The sequence below is a fragment of the Eschrichtius robustus genome, chromosome 8 (genome assembly GCF_028021215.1).
Source record: "Eschrichtius robustus isolate mEscRob2 chromosome 8, mEscRob2.pri, whole genome shotgun sequence".
Classification (NCBI taxonomy): Eukaryota; Metazoa; Chordata; class Mammalia; order Artiodactyla; family Eschrichtiidae; genus Eschrichtius; species Eschrichtius robustus.
In genome coordinates this window covers 112,153,796-112,173,831 of record NC_090831.1, presented here as the reverse complement: position 1 = coordinate 112,173,831, position 20,036 = coordinate 112,153,796, and the positions used below count along the sequence as shown (strand labels likewise).

The 20,036-nt window shown below is 36.0% G+C and overlaps 1 protein-coding gene and 1 pseudogene across 5 annotated transcripts in view; both read right to left on the bottom strand.

The window, feature by feature from the left end:
* The window catches only part of LOC137768167 (cytosolic carboxypeptidase 3-like), a 61,449-nt pseudogene extending 49,712 nt beyond the window's left edge, over window positions 1-11,737 (bottom strand).
* A 1,138-nt stretch (window positions 11,738-12,875) lies between these two features.
* AGBL3 (AGBL carboxypeptidase 3) overlaps window positions 12,876-20,036 on the bottom strand; it is a 54,558-nt gene continuing 47,397 nt past the window's right edge. For 2 of the 5 annotated variants that reach the window (XM_068549491.1, XM_068549490.1), the window contains 2 exons: window positions 17,643-17,781; window positions 12,876-16,097 (listed from right to left, as the gene is read on the bottom strand). In XM_068549491.1, coding sequence (XP_068405592.1) covers window positions 15,314-16,097; window positions 17,643-17,781 — 923 coding nt within the window. In that variant the 3' untranslated portion in view covers window positions 12,876-15,313. Of the gene's footprint in view, window positions 16,098-17,642; window positions 18,411-20,036 lie in introns of those variants that run through there. The other 3 variants (XM_068549492.1, XM_068549494.1, XM_068549493.1) reach the window with 3 other exon arrangements.

Here is a 20,036-nt window from a genome sequence, read left to right as displayed (position 1 = left end):
AAGACATAAATAAATATAAACACATCCCTTGTTCATGGATTAGAAGACTTACTAATATTATTAAAATGCCAATACTGCCCAAAACAATCTATGGATTCAATGCAATCCCTAGCAAAATCCCAATGATATTTTTTGCAGAAATAGAAATATTCATTCTAAAATTTATACGGAATCTCAAGGAACTCTGAATGCCAAAATAATCTTGAAAAGGGAGAAGGAAATTAAAGGGTGCACACTTCCTGATTTCAAAACTTACTACATTTCTACAGTAATCAAGACAATGTGGTACTGGTATGAAGACAGACATATAGACTAATGGACTAGAATAGAGAGCCCATGAATAAATCTTTGCATATATGGTCAAGTGATTTTTGACAAGGGTGCTAAACTATTCAACAGGGAAAAAAGAACAGTCTTTCACCAAATGGTGCTGGGAAAACTGGATATCGATTCGCAAAAGAATGAAGTTGGACCCTTACCTAGCACCTTATACAAAAATTAACTCAAAATTGATCAAGGGCCTAAATGTAATACTTAAAACAATAAAAATCTTAGAAGAAAACATAGAGCAAAAGCTTTATGACATTGGATTTGTCAGTGATATCTTGGATATGACACTAAAGGCACAGGTTAAAAAAGAAAAAAATAGACAAACTGAACTTAATGAACATTTAAAAAATTTTGTGCATCACAGACACTATTCACAGAGTAAAAAGGCAAAATACAGAATGGGAGAAACATTTGCAAATCACATACCTGATAAGGGATTAATGTCCAGAATATATAAAGAACTCCTAAAACTCAACAACAACAACAAAAAATAAACAAACCAATTCAGAAATGGGCAAAGGACTTGAATAGACATTTCTCCAAAGAAAATAAATGAATGGCCAATAGGCATATAAATAGATGCTCAATATCACTAATCATTAGGGAAATGCAAATCAAAGCCACAGTGAGATATCATCTCACACCTGTTAGAATGGCCATTATTTAAAAAAAAAAAAAAAACTAACAAGTGCTGTCAAGCATGTAGAAAAATCAGAGCCTGTGTGCACTGTTGGTGGGAATGTAAAATGGTATAGCTGCTGTGAAAAACAGTATGGAGGTTCCTCAAAAAATTAAAAGTAGAATTACCATATGATCCAGCAATTTCATTTTGGGGTATATACCCAAGAGAATGAAAAGCAATGTCTTGAAGAGACATCTGTACAATCATGTACATAGCAGCATTATTCACAATAGCTAAAATGTGGAAGCAACCCTGGTGTCCACTGATGGAAGAATGGATTAGCAAAATGTGGTATAAACATACAATAGAATATTATTCAGCCTCATAAAGGAAAGAAATTCTGAAATACGCTACAGCATGGATGAACCTTGTGGACATTATGCTAGATGAAATAAACCAATCACAAAAAGACAAATACTGTATGATTCTACTTATATAAGGTACTTAGTGTAGTCAAAATCATGAAGAAAGAAAGTATACAGTGGTTTCCAAGGGCTGGGGGAGCAGAGAATGGGGAGTTATTAATGGGTATAGAGTTTCAGTTTTTGAAGATGACAAGAGTTATGGGATGGTGGTGATGGTTGTACAGCAATGTGAATGTACTTAATATCACTGGAGTGTACACTTAAAAATGGCTAAGATGGTAAAAAAAAAAAATGGCTAAGATGGTAAATGTTATGTGTATTTTTACTACAATAAAAGAATCAAACTCTGTATTTTTGAGGGGGCTACTGGAAAAGAGGGTATCTACCAGACTTACAGTTGTGAGAATGTGAGGCTGGAATTCCATTTCGCCAGCAAGAGAGGAGAGTCTGAGAATGGAACCAACCCAGAAGAGGCAGAAATGACATTAAAATGGGGAAAAAACTTTGAATCCTAGTGATATCCTTTGAGCCCCTTATTTAAGCCATGGCTAAAGCCAGTCTTGTCCCTAGACTTTTTCCCTTACTAAGCCAACCAATTCCCCTTTTAGCTAAGCCATTTTTTTTGAAGAGTTTTTTGTTCCTTGCAGTGGATGGAGTCCTGATACATACCTTCAGAACATGATTTAGTAGGAAGAGAAGAAAATAGTCCCCATGTCAGTAAGTGGAAGCTCCATCTTCAGTTGCTCAGGCCTGGAATTCTGGAGACCTCTAGCTCTCCTTTTTATTGTTCAAACTCACACCCAAGCCATCAGCAAATTCTCTAGACTCTGTCAGATATATCTAAAATCTGATCACTTCTTATCCTCTCTACGGCTACCACCTTGGTCCAGCCACCACTTTTTCTTGCCTGGATAACTGCAATAGCCCCTTAAATGGTCTCCCCTTGTGGTTCATCATTCTACTCTCAAAACAACAGCCAAAGTGACCTTGCTGACACTTAAAGCACATCATGTCACTCCTCTGACTAAAACTGTCCAAACTCACTTAGAGTAAAAAGTGAAGTCCTAAGCCAGGTTTTACATGACTTGTCCCCCTCAACTTCCAACACCTATCTCACTTTATCTCTTACCACTGTTATCCTTTTTCAGTCTTCTCTACCCTAATTAGCCTCCTTGGTCTTCCTAGAAGATGACAGACATGCTCCTTTCTCATGGCCTTTGCACTTCTAGTACCTGCCCCGGGAATAGATCCCCCTGGATTGTTCCCAAATTTTTACCCTTCCTATTCCATTGATGTTAGATTTGGATATATGACTTGATTTAGCCAGTGGAATGAGAAACAGGGACTTTAAACATACTTTCATGGTTTGGCGTGCCCTCCTGAACTCTTGTGATTTGCCATGAGCAGAACGTACCCTAACTGGCTGCTGGTCTTGGGGTGGGGGGAGGAAGAAACGTAGAATAGATCTGAAACAACCCACAGTCTGGATATAAGTTCAACTGATCCCCTATTAGCCCAGTAGAGCCATAGATGATCCATGAACAGGAAAATAGGTATTTGCTATTATAAGCTACTGAGATTCTGAGAATTTTGTTTTAATGAATAAAATATGAATAGTGTTGAAACTGATACCTAGAAATAGAATGCTGTCCTAATAAAAACCTAAATTATGTGGCAATCATTGGCTTTGTGACTGAATAACAACAGGTAGCTATAGGAATCTAGAACAATAGTGACACAAATTATGTAGAGGTGATACATCTAGTAAAACTATCTTCTGTGACAGTGTGAAAGACAGAAAATGTACCTAACAGAACTGAGTCATTGGGCAAAGAGATTTTGAGGCAGAAAGTTTAGACTATGAGTTGGTTGTTGCTAGCTTTATTTGATAAGGTGTGCTACAAGAAAAAAATTAGCTCAAAAAATGTGGATAAAAAAACTGAATTGAGCGGGAAAACAGAGAGCCCCAAATTCTAGAATTTGTAGGTTGGCTTCAACATAGCCTTGAGGCAAAGGTCAAATCAAAGTAATGGCTTTTACGTCTGTGGTAGACAATCTCTAAGATGACCCCTGATGATTCCCATCTTTTAGTATTCATACCCTTCTGTAATCCTAGGTCACTGGGCTAAACCTAGTGACTTACTTCTACTGAATGGTATATGGCAAAAGTAATGGGATTCTGCTTCTGAGATTAGGCTACCTTCACTGCAGTCTTTTCAGAGACCTTAGATAAAGGAACCCAGATAAGCCACTCCTGGATTCCTGACCCACAGGAACTATGTGATAATAAATGTTTGTTGTTTAAAGCTGCTGAGACTTGGGGTAATTAGTTACTCAGCAATAGAAAATGAATACAACATCTGTCTTGGTCCATTCACCTGCTATAACAAAATACCTCTGACTGTGTGGCTAATAAATAAGGGACATTTATTTCTCATAGATCTGGAGGCTGGAAGGTTGAGATGAGAGTGCCAGTATGGTCAGATGAGAGCTTTCTTTTGGGTTGTGGACTGCTTGTTGTATCCTCACAAGGCAGAAGGGGCTAGGGATCTCTCTGGAGCCTCTTTTATAAGGCACTAATCCCATTCAGAGGGCTCTGCCCTCATGACATAATCACTTCCCAAAGGCCCCACCTTCTTGTACCATAATATGGGGCATTATAATTCCAACATATGACTTTTGGGGGACAGAAATATCTAGACCATAGCATTCCACCCCTAATCCCCTCAGATTCATGTCATTCTCACATGCAAAATTCATTCATCCCATCCCAACAACCCCTAATGTCTTAACTAATTCCAGCATCACCTCTAAACTCCAAAGTCTTATCTCAATAACATCTAAATCAGATATGGATGAGACTCAAAATATGATTCATCCTGAGGTAAATTTCCTGTCCAGTTCTGAACACATGAAACCAATCAAGTTATGTGCTTCCAAAATACAACTGTGGGACAGGCATAGGATAAGACATTCCCATTGCAAAAGGGAGAAAAAGGAAAGAAGGATGGGGGGATGTGTCCCAAGCAAGCTCAAAACCTAGTAAAGCAGATTCAATTAGATCTTAATCGTCATGAATAATTCTCTTGCCCCAATGCTCTGCCTTCTGGACCCACTGGGGTGGCAGTAGCACGCCAACAGCTTGGCAGGGCGCTACTCATGCCTGGCTCTCTGTCTGGACTCTGCCCACGCCACAGTGCACAGCTCCAGGTGGCTCACCTCCATGGCCTCTATTGGAAGCCATCTGCCCTGTTAAAACCTAGGTGTTAATGGCCCTGATGATCTCTTAGTCACCTTCAGGGCTTTTAAAAATTTGTCTTCATGACACAAACAGATGGAAAGATATACTGTGTTCTTAGATTAGAAGAAGAATTAATATTGTTAAAATGACCACACTACCCAAGGCAATCTACAGACTCAATGCAATCCCTGTCAAAATACCAATGGCATTTTTCACAGAACTAGAACAAATATTTTAAAAATTTGTATGGAAACATGAAAAACCCAATAGCCAAAACAATCTTGAGAAAGAAAAACAGAGCTGGAGGAATCACACTCCCTGACTTCAGACTATACTACAAAGCCACAGTAATCAAAACAGTATGGTACTCGCACAAAAATAAACACATACATCAATGGAACAGAATAGAGAGCCCAGAAATAAACCCACACACTTATGCTCAATAAATCTACGACAGAGGAGGCAAGAATATACAATGGAGAAAAGAATCTCTTCACCAAGTGGGGGTGGGAAAACTGGACAGCTACATGTAAAAGAATGAAATTAGAACATTCACTAATACCATATACAAAAATAAAGTCAAAATGGATTAGAGACCTAAATGTAAGACTGGAAACCATAAAACTCCTAGAGGAAAACATAGGCAGAACACTCTGACATGAATTGTAGCAATATTTTTTGGATCTGTCTCTTAAAGCAAAGGAAATAAAAGCAAAAATAAACAAATGGGACCTATTTAAACTTAAAATCTTTGGCACAGCAAAGGAAACCATAAACAAAACAAAAAGCCTACTGAATGGGAGAAAATATTTGCAAATGATATGATTGATATAGGGTTAACATCCAACATATATAAACCGCTCATATGACTCAACATCAAAAAAACAAACAACCCGGGACTTCCCTGGTGGCCCAGTGGTTAAGACTCCACACTTCTACCACAGGGGGCACATGCCACACAACCAAAAAAGAAAGAAAGAAAGAAGAAGAACAAACAAGCGAACAGAAATCCAAACAACCCAATTAAAAAATGGGCAGAAGAACTGAATAGACATTTTTCCAAAGAGAAAATGCAGATGGCCAACAGGTACATGAAAAGATGCTCAACACTGCTAATCATTAGGAAAATGCAAATCAAAACCACAATGACATATCACCTCACACCTGTCAGAATGGCTATCATCAAAAAGAACACGAATAACAAATGATGGCGAGAGTGTGGAGAAGAGGGAACCCTCATACACTATTGGTGAGAATGTAAATTGGTGGATCCACTATGGAAAACAGTATGGAGGTTTCTCAAAAATAGAACTACCATATGACCCAGCAATTCCACTCCTGGGTGTATATCTGAAAAAAACAAGACCCCTCATTTGAAAAGATACATCCATCCCAATGTTCACAGCAGCATTATTTACAATTGCCAAGATATGGAAGCAACCTAAGGAAGTGTCCATTAACAGATGAATGGATGAAGACGTGTATGTATATGTGTGTGTGTGTGTGTGTGTGTGTGTATATATATATACACACACACACATATATATACACACACACACACAATGGAATACTACTCAGCCAAAAAAAAGAATGAAATTTTGCCATTTGCAGCAACATGGATGGACTTGAAGGGTATTATGATAAGTGAAATAAGTCAGAAAGAAAAACAAATACTGAATGATATCACTTATATGTGAAATCTAAAAAAATACAACCAACTAGTGAATATAACAAAAAAGAAGCAGACTCACAGATATAGAGAACAAACTAGTGGTTACCAGTGGGAAGAGGGAAGGGGGGGAGGGGCAATATAGGGGTGGGGAATTAAGGGGTACAAACTATTATGTATAAAATAAGCTACAAGGATAATTGTACAACATGGGGAATACAGCCAATATTTTATAATAACTATAAATGGAGTGTAACATTTAAAAATTGTGGCTCTCCCCTTCAGTTCAAACTGGTAGTTTTCCTGCTGGGGTGGCTGATTAGTTCCATGGTTCATACCCACACTCATCTCCTTATCAAATGGTTGGTCCTCCACACACTTACTGTTCTATTCTGAACACACATTCTCATTCTTTGGATTATGGATGGGCTGAGAATTTTCCAGACTTCAATGTTCTCGGTCCTTTTTGCTTAACAATTCCTTCTTCAGTTCATTTATGTCTTCTTGCATTTAACTGTATGCAGTCAGGAGGAACCAAGCCACTCCTTCAACACTTTGCTTAGATATCTCCTCAGCTAAATATACAATTTTGTCACTCACAAGTTCTACCTTGCACAAAACACTAGAACACAAACACAATTCAGCCAAGTTCTTTACCATTTTATAGCAAGGACTGCATTTTGTCCATTGTCCAGTAACGTGTTCTTCGTTTCTGAGACCTTATCTGTACATGATTAATTATGTATTGTCTAAAAAGATGGAAACTTACTCTCCTGCTCTCTTCCTTTCTTTCTGAGCTCTCTCCACAATCACCTGCAGACGTCCTTTCATGGCAATATCAGCATTTTCTAACATGTACCAATAGAGTACTGTCTTAGCTTGTCTTAGTCACCTCCTAACACCATCACATTGGAGGTCGGGGTTGGGGCGGGGGCACAAACATTCAGTACTAATACCACCTAAAGTCCCTAATCCTCCTGCTCTTATCTCCTCCTCGGGCACTTCTGATCATCTAACACATCATATATTTTACTTACCAACTAGAATATAAGTTACAGAGGGAGGGATTTTTGTCTTGTTTTGTTCACTGCTCTATTCCCAAGCACATAGTTGGAGCTCAGTACGTAGTTGTTAAGTAAATAAATAAATGAATGAATGAATGAATGAATGAATATAGGACTAGCAGTCAGGTGATGTATGTTATGCTACCAACTCTCATTAACAAGCGGTGTGGCTTTTGAAACGTAATTTAATCTCTCTGGATCTTAACTGTTCTCATCAATAAGCAAGAGTATTAAAAAACCCTAAGGTTAGGGCTTCCCTGTTAGTGCAGTGGTTGAGAGTCTGCCTGCTAATGCAGGGGACACGGGTTCGAGCCCTGGTCTGGGAGGATCCCGCATACCGCGGAGCAACTGAGCCCGTGAGCCACAACTGCTGAGCCTGTGCGTCTGGAGCCTGTGCTCCGCAACAAGAGAGGCCATGATAGTGAGAGGCCCACGCACCGCGATGAAGAGTGGCCCCCGCTAGCCGCAGCTAGAGGAAGCCCTCGCACAGAAACGAAGACCCAACACAGCCAAAAAAATAAATAAATAATAATTAAAGGTGCTAATAATTAAAAAAAAAAAAACAAAAAACCCTAAGGTTAGAAAATTCTATGATTTAAGGATATGGTACATAGTAAGAAAATAACAATTATGATATACAATAATTATACAACTGCAAACTTTTTTTTTGCCTGATTGTTAGTCATAATAAGAAGGGTACCTATTTGGCATATCCATATCATAGGCAGAAATTTTCAGTCGTACCTGAGAACTTGAGAAGATCAGTCTGAGAGTCATTGGATTCTGAACTGTCAGAGCCATGGCTACTACAAAAAATAATAAATTACTTCAATTTACAGAATGTTTTGGTGGTATTTTAAGATTTCAACTGTTACTTTTACTTTATTATCTTATTGGAATGGTAGAAATAGTTCTAATTATAAGAAGAATGTTTACAAAGGTAGTATAGATGTTTGGTAGTTCTAAGCATTATAAGAGTATTAGAAGAATGATGACTGAAATTGATTGGAACACGTCAAATATAAACAAATCTGTGAGATCAAAATGATACTCTGTATCTGCAAACAATACAGGGGCACTAACTCAAAGTCTGAAAATTTATAAATAAAGCGGAAGAATCAAACATTTGTTCTGCTTTTCCTATAGGAACTGCACTAAAATTAGCACCTTCCTTCTTCCAATAACATTCCCTTGGCATTAAATTTTGCACTTATTATTCACTAACTTAGATTATTTATATGGTATCTCTATAAGTGTGTCAGTTCTCTGTGGGTAATGACAGCATTAAAAACAATTTGAATATGTCTTTCATATACAGTACATAGTGGGTGCTCAATTAATATCATCTGAATAAATGAATAAATGAAGTCCTGATGAGGTCTGGCTAAAGTAATGTGCATGGGAAAAATTTTCCTCCACCTATAGCCAGGATTTTCAGTACAGACTGAAAATTATATCCTCGTATTATTATAAAGAGAATAGTGTAAGTAGAACAGCACAGCAAATTACATTACTACCACCATCTTGACTTACCTAGACTCTAGATCCAATGTAATTTCTTTCAGAGAAGTATCTGAATCATCAAGGACTTTTTCCAAGTTTATGTTTTTCCATTTCTTCTAATTCTTTCAGGCACTGATAACACTAGGGGAAAATGATAGATGAGTTAATTATAAAATAACTATTTCCTAATTAAACTGAATATTTATAGATACCTGGAACATCAAGTACAAAAAACACTAACACTGTTAGGATATTAAAAGGAACAAACTGCTGTAGGCCCATAGGCAGGTTATGTTATCTGAGAGACTGGAGTCTGATGTATCATCAAATGGACTTTACTTACCTTGGTTCGGTTTGGATCACAGTTGTCCAAGAGAGAATCACAAAAATGATATCCCATCGACTCCAAGTCTTTTGTGTTGAAATGAGTGCCTCTTTTATTACCTAAAACATCAATAAGTTTAGCCGCCTTTGAGAGTGACTTAAACATTTTTTCTTAGCAGGTAGGCCTAAGTTGCACAACAAAGTGTAAACAAAACATCTGATACGATTCCATATTCTGTCCTTTGGATTTTCTACACTGGGACAGGTCATTTAACAGCTTATTGCTTTCCCTTGTTCCCCCTCCACCACCTGGACCAAAGGTGACTTAATACAGATTAGTCTATTGCAAAGCAGAAGAAAATTCAGTAAGAAAGTTATGGAATACTTGGTTACCAGTTATAAGCACCCTAGTTATCACTTAGAGAAAAACCTGGGTAAATATTTTAATGTTTTCATCATCATTAATAGTGTTACAACAATTTCAAGGTGCTTTAAAAACTAGCCAGAAGTTACAAGTGTGGGTTTCTAGCACTTTCCTTCGAGTTGATACATTTTCTAATAATGTGACAATTACCTTAATATGGGGCATTCTAAAGATAATGTTAAATGTGACTAAAAGCTTTCTTAAATGGAACTAGGGCACACTTTTTAGTTCAAGGAACCAATTAAAATACAAATTGACAAAAAACAAAAACAAAGCCCAGTCTAAGTTTGCCTTAAAAATGGCAAATCTACTAAAGATATTTCTATCCTGATATTTTACTTATGAGCATTGCTTTTTCTTGAAATCATTAGAGTCATCTGTAGGAACCCCTTCTAAAACAAAAACAAAAGCCCAAAACAAGCAATTAAAGATTAGTTCATGAAACAACCAATTAGTTCATGAAACAACCAATTAGGTATTCTATGTATGTGCTAAAACTTCCTTTTCTAAACAAAGGAAAATGATGATAGAGATATATAGTGGGAGTCTGTTTATCCTATTTATAGAATTGATTAGGTATCAGTATGTATCTAAGTAGGAAGAAAGTGCTCACTATCCAGTTGCCTACACTATTAATCTTACATTAAAAACGTCTCTTTGGTTTAAAGCTCCGACAGTCATGAATGAGGACACTTGATCTTACCCAGAGTGGATCCACAAAAAGTGGCCTCCATGGTAAAGCTGTTCCTGATTCCCATTTTCCACATTACCACCCTTCCTATTCCCTCTTTGCTCTTCTGAATATTAAACTTGCAAGCTGAGAATGAAAACTGAAAAGACGCAAATAAAAATGAGACCCATGGCTTTTCTAATCACAATGTGTTTCATAAAAAGTAAGGCTGGAAATGAAAAAGTAGTTTTGCAAAAGCAATAATTCTCTCTAAAGTTTCGGGAGGTTTTATATCCTGACCAGTGAAAATAACTCATTTTAAGAATGACATATTTACATTTCTGAGAATTATAGACTTAAATTCTGAAATAAATTTTATTTTTTATCTATATATAACATATGCATTCAAAACCAGCTGATGAATTCTTGATAGTGTTGACTTTAAAAGGCTATAGGAGGGAGCCTAAACATGTTTAGCAATGAAGATCAGTGTTGTAGATTTTCAGAATCGAATAAAGATGCTTTATCATCACATGAAAGATAATCTGAAAGTCGCCCTGAAGGACTGTTATAACATCAGTATCTACAATGAGTTTTTGTAATTTAATTACAATTTAAAAAATTTACTTTGTGTTCCATTCTGTGAATTTTAACACATGTATAGGTTTGTGTAAACACTACCACAAATCAGGATATAGGACAATTCCATCACCTCTTAAAAACTCCCTTGTGCCATCCCTTTGCAGTCACAAGTATTTCACTTATTTTGGAGCGATGGTAAATGATATTCTTTTAAATTTTGGTTTCCAGTTGTTCACTGTGAGTATATAGAACTGCAGTTGGTTTTTGTGGGTCGACCTTGTATCCTATGACACTGCTAAACTCACTTATTAGTTCTAGGAGTTTTTGTGGATTGCATGGGTTTTCTATGAACACAATCACGCCTGCCTTTCCAATCTGTCTGCCTTTTCTTTCTTTTTCTTCCCTTATTGCACTTGTTAGAACCTCCAGTATAAGGCTGAATTAAAGGGGTAAAAGTGGATATCCTTGCCTTGTTCCTGATCTCAGGAGGAAAACAGTCTTTTATCATTAAGTATGGTGGTAGGATATTGGGCATTTTTTTTCATATCTCAAATTACTTGGTCATTAAACATTTCACACAGTTGCTTTCTTATGGTCAACTGTATAAACCAATCAGAATAACTAAATAAAAAAGCAGTTTACTGACTAAGATTATCCATTTTGCTGTCTTGCATGGGCAACATGTAGTAAAGGAAAAGTCAAAATATTAAAGGTACTTACTTTATCTGGACAATTTTTGCTCAGCCTAAGTGGAAAGATTCGTTGCTGTTAGTATAATGCTTTACATCTATCACTATCATCACAGCCATACATGAAGATGTTCTCTTTCTTACTATGGCCATGAAGGTCACAATACAAAATAACCTCTCGTTTCTCCATCAATCTACCAAGAAGAAAAAGAACAAGTTACTACATTTTACCTCTGCATTTTTCTTCTATGGCTGTAATTATGGATTAACAAGTCTAATATCCAAATAAACAGAATTTCTTATACCCTAGTTTTCAATTTCTTTTCTTACCTCTTATGATTATTAACATATAATTTTTTAAACACCTACAGTAAGTTCCTATTAATTGTATATAAAATATGAATGTTTTAGCCTTCCAGTATAAGGACAAAATTTACCTTACTCCCAAGACTTTCTCCAAGAGGAGATCTCTGCTCTTTTGATTGTTTTTTTTGTTGTACACAGAAAACAGCTCACTCTTATCTTTGCCTTTTAGCTCTCACATAGATTCTTTCTGACTGAAGTATCTTCTTTCTTCATCTTTGTAAATGCAAATACTACCCCTTATCCCTCAACACCAACCTCATGTCTCACTTCCTCTCTGACTAGTCAAGCCCACAGACTTTTCTTTTTTTGAACTCCTGTAGCACTTAATGTTGGTACCATTTACTTGGCACTTGCCTAGGTAAGTTTTTATATTTTTGATATTTAATCTTGTTATGGATAGGGAATGCTTCAAAACATCTAAAACAGTGCTATGCACACAAGTACCAAAATATGTGTTAAAAATTGAGTGCCTGATGACTTAGTGCTGAAGCCAATTAATATTTAACCTTTGAGTAATGTGGTGAGTAAATATCATTTTGAGAAAAACAGTACCAAAGTTTGAATTGATTGTTTTTCTGGTAAATTTCTAATAAATAATTTAAGTCATTTCTCAAGAGCACAATTCTTAGCCTGCATAATTTAGGCATTCAATGAATATTAAAGTAATAAAAAATAAGTCCCCCAAACTGGCTGATGAAAATAACCAGTAGAGAGGCTTTCAAATGGTGAAAAAGTGGTGGTGTTAAGGTGGTAGGATTACTGGCATTTTTGCCTTTATTTTCATATCATATTTCCAAACTTCATATAGCACTATTATATTACTTAAATAACTGAAATTACATATACTGTTTGTTATATCTGGAAGAATAAATACCAAATGTTAACAATTTATAGTAACATGAAATGTATTACTTTTATAACAAAATATTAAATCCTAAAATCGAAATATTCAAAGTGTAGCTTCTATCCAAAACAATACTTCTTTAAACTATAGTGAAATCCCAAGCTGAAGTCTGTTACATGTATTAATTTATTGCCCTTTTTCATTTGATGACCAATAAATTCTAACTGATAACATAAAATTGACATAAAGTCACCAAATGATCATTACAAGTTTTTAGGAAAAGGACTAGATTATAAAGTAAGACTATCAAGTTAGCTCCTTAAATGAGATATGCTGTACATTTTTAAACCATTTCCCCAGTTTTAATGAACATTTGGTTTCTTATAAGTGAGTCAAAAGAAACCTCTAAGTAATTAAATCCCAAAGAAATGTTACTACTTTTGAAGTCAAACAGCATAATAGGGTCTCTCATCTTACACTAATTTAAATCACTTTAGAAACAGTTGGGATTTTTTTCTTAGCCACAGTTAAGATATTCTAAGTATCTTACACTAAGTATCCTATATTAAAATCTACTCTCTATTATTCTCAAATACTTTAAATATATTTAATCTTAGACATACTTACAGCCTCTCACCTTTCCACACGTATGTGACTGAATTTTATTCCATTTATCTGCCTATGATTAATTAATTGCATTAAAGTAGTTCTCTTTCTTGGAAGTCTTTCTGAAACTTATTGAATAGATTCCTGCCTTAACCTTCTTATGAGGCAATTTAAGAAGAACAAAGACATATAAAATATCTTCCATAGAGACAAGCCAAAGGGCCTTGGCCTGTAATCCATCTTGTGTTGGGCCAGGCACCCTTAATGTCAAAGAGCATTAAGTAGACATTATAAATACTCTAATGGGCATCCCATCAGCTCCCTTTCTATTAAAAAATAAATAAACTTTAAATTTTGGAATAACTTTAGATTTACACAAAACTGGCAAAATAGTAGAGAGAGTTCCCATATATCTACCCCTAATCCAGTTTCCCCTAATGTTAACGTATTACATAACCACGGCACATTGTCAAAAACTAAGGAACCAACGTTGGCACATTACTATTAAACTCCCAACCTTATTTGGATTTCACTAGTTTTCCCAATAATGTCCTTTTTCTGTCCCAGAATCCAATCTAGGATACCACATTGCATTTACTCAGCTCTCTTTTCATTGTGTGCCATCCCCAGGAAAATAAGTAAGTTATGGGTTACTCTTTACGACAAATATTTCCCAAATAACTTCAGAGAATCCTGAAGTCCACATTTGTGAGGGGTATAAAACACGAGTTTTTACTCCTTTTTGTGGGGATCTGCACTTCACTCCCCATGTGTCTATAAAGGTAAAAGGATTAACATGAAAGCTGAGGCTGAACTAAGATAACTAGAGCCATGCTGGGTGCTCCTGAAGCCTGTCAGCTCCTCTGAGGGACTGGAGGTATCTTTGAGGTCCTCCTCGAAACAGGGCTCTTATGCTTGTAGTAGGGGCCCTGATGACAGAGCTGGATGAGGATATAAACACTCTCTATAATAGTACTTATTATTGTAACATTTGAACAATCCTAAATAGTTTACGAAGAGTTATTACATCTATATCTAATTCATTAACTTTTTTTCTTTCTACATTTGCGGAAACACTGAATACATTTAGAGCTTCCAATGTTCCAGTAATATTGGGCACTTTGTTCTGGGCACTTTAGTAGTAATATTCTCATTTAATCCTGTCTGTGAGGTAAGCATTATTATTCCCACTTTATAGATGAGAAAACTGAGGTTTGGGTTTGTTTTTAAATTGCTCAAGATCACACACTTAGCAAATGATATAGCAGGGATTCCAATCTGATATGTTTTCACTCTAGTCTCCACATTCTTAACCAAAAAGGTTAAGAGGATTTGGGTGTTCTTTGACTCCAATAAATCTTTCTACTCTAGCAGTGCCTATTCCTGATTGTTATTACTTGAATCTATTAAAGAATTCACCCAGTAATTCAACAAAGCTTTAAATACCATGTGCATTTTACTGTTCTGATTCTTTAGAAAATTTAAAGCTGTTCATTTTTTCCAGGGGCAAATAAGACTATTCATGAAAGTTTAAATAAATATGTAACCTGTCATCAAAAGACTCATCATAGAGCAATGTATGGTCAACATAGTGCCAGAAGGCTCTGTAGATGTAATTAATTTTCACATATAAGGGATTCAAGGATCCCAAAATAAACATCAGTGCTACCATTAACTTTAGGAAGAAACCAAATTTTAGGATAGGCAAATTTAACTATACATTTTCACTAAGCCATTAAAATGTTCTAGAGTCTACTTCATTATTTAAAAGAAAGCTAGTGAATGTAGTGGCATAATGCCAGAAAGGTACAGAAGCAGACTTGGGAAGAATGAGGGAAAAAACTAAGTAGCTAAACTATCTTAAGAAAACCTAGAGTAAAATGAGTGGGATTGTGGGAGCGAAATTCTTACTACCAAGTTTACTAAATAAGCAGAGGGTAATTTGATGCTTATTTTACCTACAGATCATGTTCCGGGTATACCAAACAGAAGGAAATGATTCCTTCAGGAGAGATGTATAGTTACAGTTTAAATCCCATCCAGCTAAGGAATACCGATAATTTCCCACAATCACACCATCTGGATTCAGCATGGGTACCACCTTGAAGATGAAAGTGTCCCGGAGCAACTGTGCATCACTTGAGTCTCCTAAAATATAATCAAGGAAGCCCTTCATGATCCAAGAGCTGTTGGTTTCTCCTGGATGTACCCCTGCAGTCAAAATCATGGCCTTTCGCTTTCTTGACTCACTGTTCTTCAAGGGGGTAGTAATCGTTAAAACATACATCATGTTCCTAGTAATTGTGTGGCACAAGACACGTATTTTACAAAGCTTTGACTGTACTGGGTCATTACTGATGCTAGAAAGGTATTCTTGCAGGTTTGTGTAAGTGTATGGATAGCAGTGAGCAAAGTAGCAGGTATCTTTATTGTGTGGACATTGAAATGTCCATGTAAGAAAGAAATAATGGCGCCCATCTTGCCCCTGGTTGTTTCTATAATACTTCATTTGGTCTCCTATTCTCTGCCAACCAATATTATGAGCATTGGCCTTGTTTTCAGAATAAAACAGTGGGTGCATACCCCGATTATAAAGACTAGCAGGCTTGGTGAAATTGATAATAGTGAATCTGTAGACTATTCCTGCTTGGGTATTAGTGACTTGGAAATAGTACCACTGGGTGTGTTTATTTGTGAACAGGTCAGGGCGCACAGTCAGCTGGTATTCATATTCTGCCCTAAGACACAAAAAAAGGAAGGGGGAAAAAAGCACATAAAAATGTAAAAATGACATTCAATTTTAAATTAAATAATAAAAGTAATAATAAATATACAAATAATAAATTACCTATTCACAGAAAGCTTTTTATTTGGGAAACAACATTTATTTAGGCAATGTCCAATAAGCAAGTAATTGCAAAAAATCAGTTTTGAAGTTTTTTCTTTTATTGGATGCGAAACTGCTTCTATGCTAATTCTGAAGCCTTTTTATTACTTTGTAATTCGAGAGAGCACATAAAAAAATAGGCATTTGACAAAAATTATATATGTCAACCCAGTTATGTTTCCTATAAAAGAAGTGATTAAAGAGTTCTTAAGTTTTTAAGAATTAAAGTCCCGGGGCTTCCCTGGTGGCGCAGTGGTTGAGAATCTGCCTGCCAATGCAGGGGACATGGGTTCGAGCCCTGGTCTGGGAAGATCCCCCATGCCGCGGAGCAACTAGGCCCGTGAGCCACAATTACTGAGCCTGCGCGTCTGGAGCCTGTGCTCCGCAACAAGAGAGGCCGCGATAATGAGAGGCCCGTGCACCGCGATGAAGAGTGGCCCCCACTTGCCACAACTAGAGAAAGCCCTCGCACAGAAACGAAGACCCAACACAGCCATAAAGAAAGAAAGAAAGAAAGAAAGTATTAAAGTCCCATGTTTCTTTTTTTTACATCAGACATATATTTCTGTTTTATATTAGATTCTAACTCTAGGAATCTGAAATACCTATCACTAAGAAAGGTTAAAAACATATATAAATTACTATGAGCATATGGATTACAAAACTGTAAACTCTTTGAGAGGACAGGAACTGTATTTCATAACTATTTGCATCCCCCATACTTAGTCATTGAAGATACTTAAATCAAGGCAAAAATAATTTCATTAGTATATTATATATCTAACAATTTTACCTGGTTAGTTGACTTTTTTTACCAGGTACTTCCTATTCTATCAGCGTTATGCACTTATTGTGTGTGTATATGTGTTTATGTGTGTAGTTATAAACAGTGAACTAGGAATTGATGAAATGAATGTTGTAAAACCATGAGAGCCATTGAATCTAGGTGACGGGTATATGACAGTTAATGTAGAACTGTATTATGCTCTGTACTTAAGTGTATGTTTTAAATTTTTCATAAAAAATTTTTTAAAAAAGAATATCCTTGGATTGCAGGCATGTTCCCAAGCACGTTTTACAGAACACTCATCTGAAGAACTACTCCATTAAAAAGTTTGAGAAGCAGTGTGTGTGTGTGTGTGTATGTGTGTGTGACAATTCATATTGGCATACTGAAAATGTACATTACAGAAACCTGTTTAACTTTAATTCATAGTTCTCAAAATTGTTTGAATCCAGAACCTTCCATACCTACCCGCTTACAATAATCTCTAAGTAGCATCTATACTTCAAGGAATTATAGTTCAGTAAAGGATACTAAAACTAATGTATCTAATACAGGAAATAATAAATAGTTGACAGTCTAGCTCCTCAAATAAAAATAATTAAAACCTACACTTTGACTACCTTCTGTAGATTACCACTCTCAAACCTTGCTTCAAACATCAAAGTATCATCACAGTTATTCACAGGCTGCTTCAAGGGTGTTCGGCTGCCCCCAACTTGGGAATACACAAAACAAGGCTCTTTGTAGGCTGTTGAGAAACCATAAATATATCAAGCCATAGCTAAAGTATATAGGCTATTCTGCATAGAGTTTGGAACTACAGTATAACTGAAGTGTCACTAAGGATTATAAATTTTAACATAATTTGACACTAGCATATAGGTTTATGTTGAAATAAGAAAGTCTAAGTATTTAGACTAGAAAAGCAATGCCTGAAATAAATTCATATATTTCTCACAGTAAAAATACTTACTCTACTTCTGGTTATAATGAAGTAATTGGTTCTGAAGTCATCTTTTCACTGTAAATGACTATAAAACTGGACAAAAAATATGAATTAACTGTTTTCATGCATTTGGACAACACAAAGACCAGAATTACATATGGTTCTTGAAAGAAGGTAAATACATGAAATAAGCCCATGTTTAATTCTTGTTTTCTTCCTGGGGGTACTTTTTACCTCTTAGGAAGATGGCACTTAAGGATAGCATAACAGTCATGTTGAGCTGAGGAGGCGAGATTGTTGCCTGGGGCTGCTGAAATTGGTACCCTGGGTACCAGAGAGAAGAACGCGACGTAGAGGGAGGGCTTCAATAGTCTACATGGTGGTTCCCCAGTCCTTGGCTGAAGGCTTGGCTCTACAAGCACAGGATAAGACTAAGGAAGATAAGACAGAGTGCTACTGTGGGACTGAGATACCAGAGGATAAACATTCTAGGATATATTGAAATTCCAACCTATCCAGAACACAAAGACTTCACTGAGCACCTCAGGCATTCAATCGTGACTCTAGAAAGGTTGTATATTAGGCATAAGAACCACATTCAGGAGTAAGGGCCACAACCTAGGACTAAGGACAAAATGAAAACAGACGTGTTTTTATAAAAAAAATAAACCAATCCCAAAGGAAGCAAAATGATTTGCCAGCAATTTAGCTGCCTACTAGAAAAAAATTCAACATACTTTTTAAAAACATAATACAAACTCCTACAACATATCTTTCACAATTTCCCACATATGATAAAAAAAAATTATGAAGCACACAGAGAAGAAGGAAATGTGATCCAATAAATATTTAACAGACCCCAAGATAACTCAGATGGTACGATTAACAGAGAAGGACTTTGAATATATGTTAAAATACTTAAAGGAAAAGATAGAGATAGTGAATAAACAGATCAAGTAATCTAAAAAAAAAAAAAAGAAACTACAAAAAAAATGAAATGAAAATTCTAGAAATAAAAAGTACAATAACGGAAATGAAAGATTTACCAGATGGGCTTAAGAGAAACTGAATATTGCAAAGGAAAGACTCAGTGAACTTAAAAACAAATGAATACAATTATCCAAACCCAAGGCCAGAGGAGAAAAAAAGAACAAAGACCCAGTGACATGTGGGAGATAGCTAGAAATCTACCATATGGAATTGGAGTTGGAATTCCAAAGACAGAAGAAAAAGAGTATTATGGAGAAAATATATGAAGAAATAATGACTGAAAATTTCTCAAATTTGGAAAAAAAAGAACCCTATTAAATTATGGATCCAAGAGGTTCAGCAAACTCCAAGCAGGATAAATATAAAGATAACCAAATCTAGGCAGGTCACAGTCAAATTGCTGCAAACAGCCAAACAGAAAAAGACACATCACATATAAGGAACAATGATATAAATTATGGCTGACTTTTTACTAAAGAGAACAGATGTCATGAGACAATGGAACAATATCTTCAAAGAAAGAAAAATATTTAAAAGAAAAAAATGTGAACCCAGAATACTATATACTCAGTTGTTTGGGGACTTCCTTCTCCTACAGCTACAGGTTTGGAAACCACTCTGTTCTCTTACCCCTGCAGGCCTAGGAGAAATAATGGTTCTGCTCTATTGACAATTCTATGTTGCTTCACCATCCCTTATTAGTCTCCCTTAATTCTGTCCACGCTTTTGTAAGTTATCCTTTCATTAAAGTTTCTTAAATTACTCTATGTATGCCATCCACTTCCTGACAAGACCTTGACCGACTCACCTCAACTACTTAGATCTCATTTATGTGTGAAAGTTATGAAGTACATTAGCTGTGTAAATATTTGAAATCAAATATAAAAAATCAGAGGTGCTCTTCTCACCCCAGTTGCTTAAAAATGCATGAGTATATGATTTCTGTAATTGCTTACTGTATAAGAAGGAATCCCCGTGAATTTCTCTGTTTTGCCAGCTCTTTAAATAAAATACATTTGCTTCCTGGAAGTCATCTTTACTATATAGTCTAAGATATTGGGTTGGCC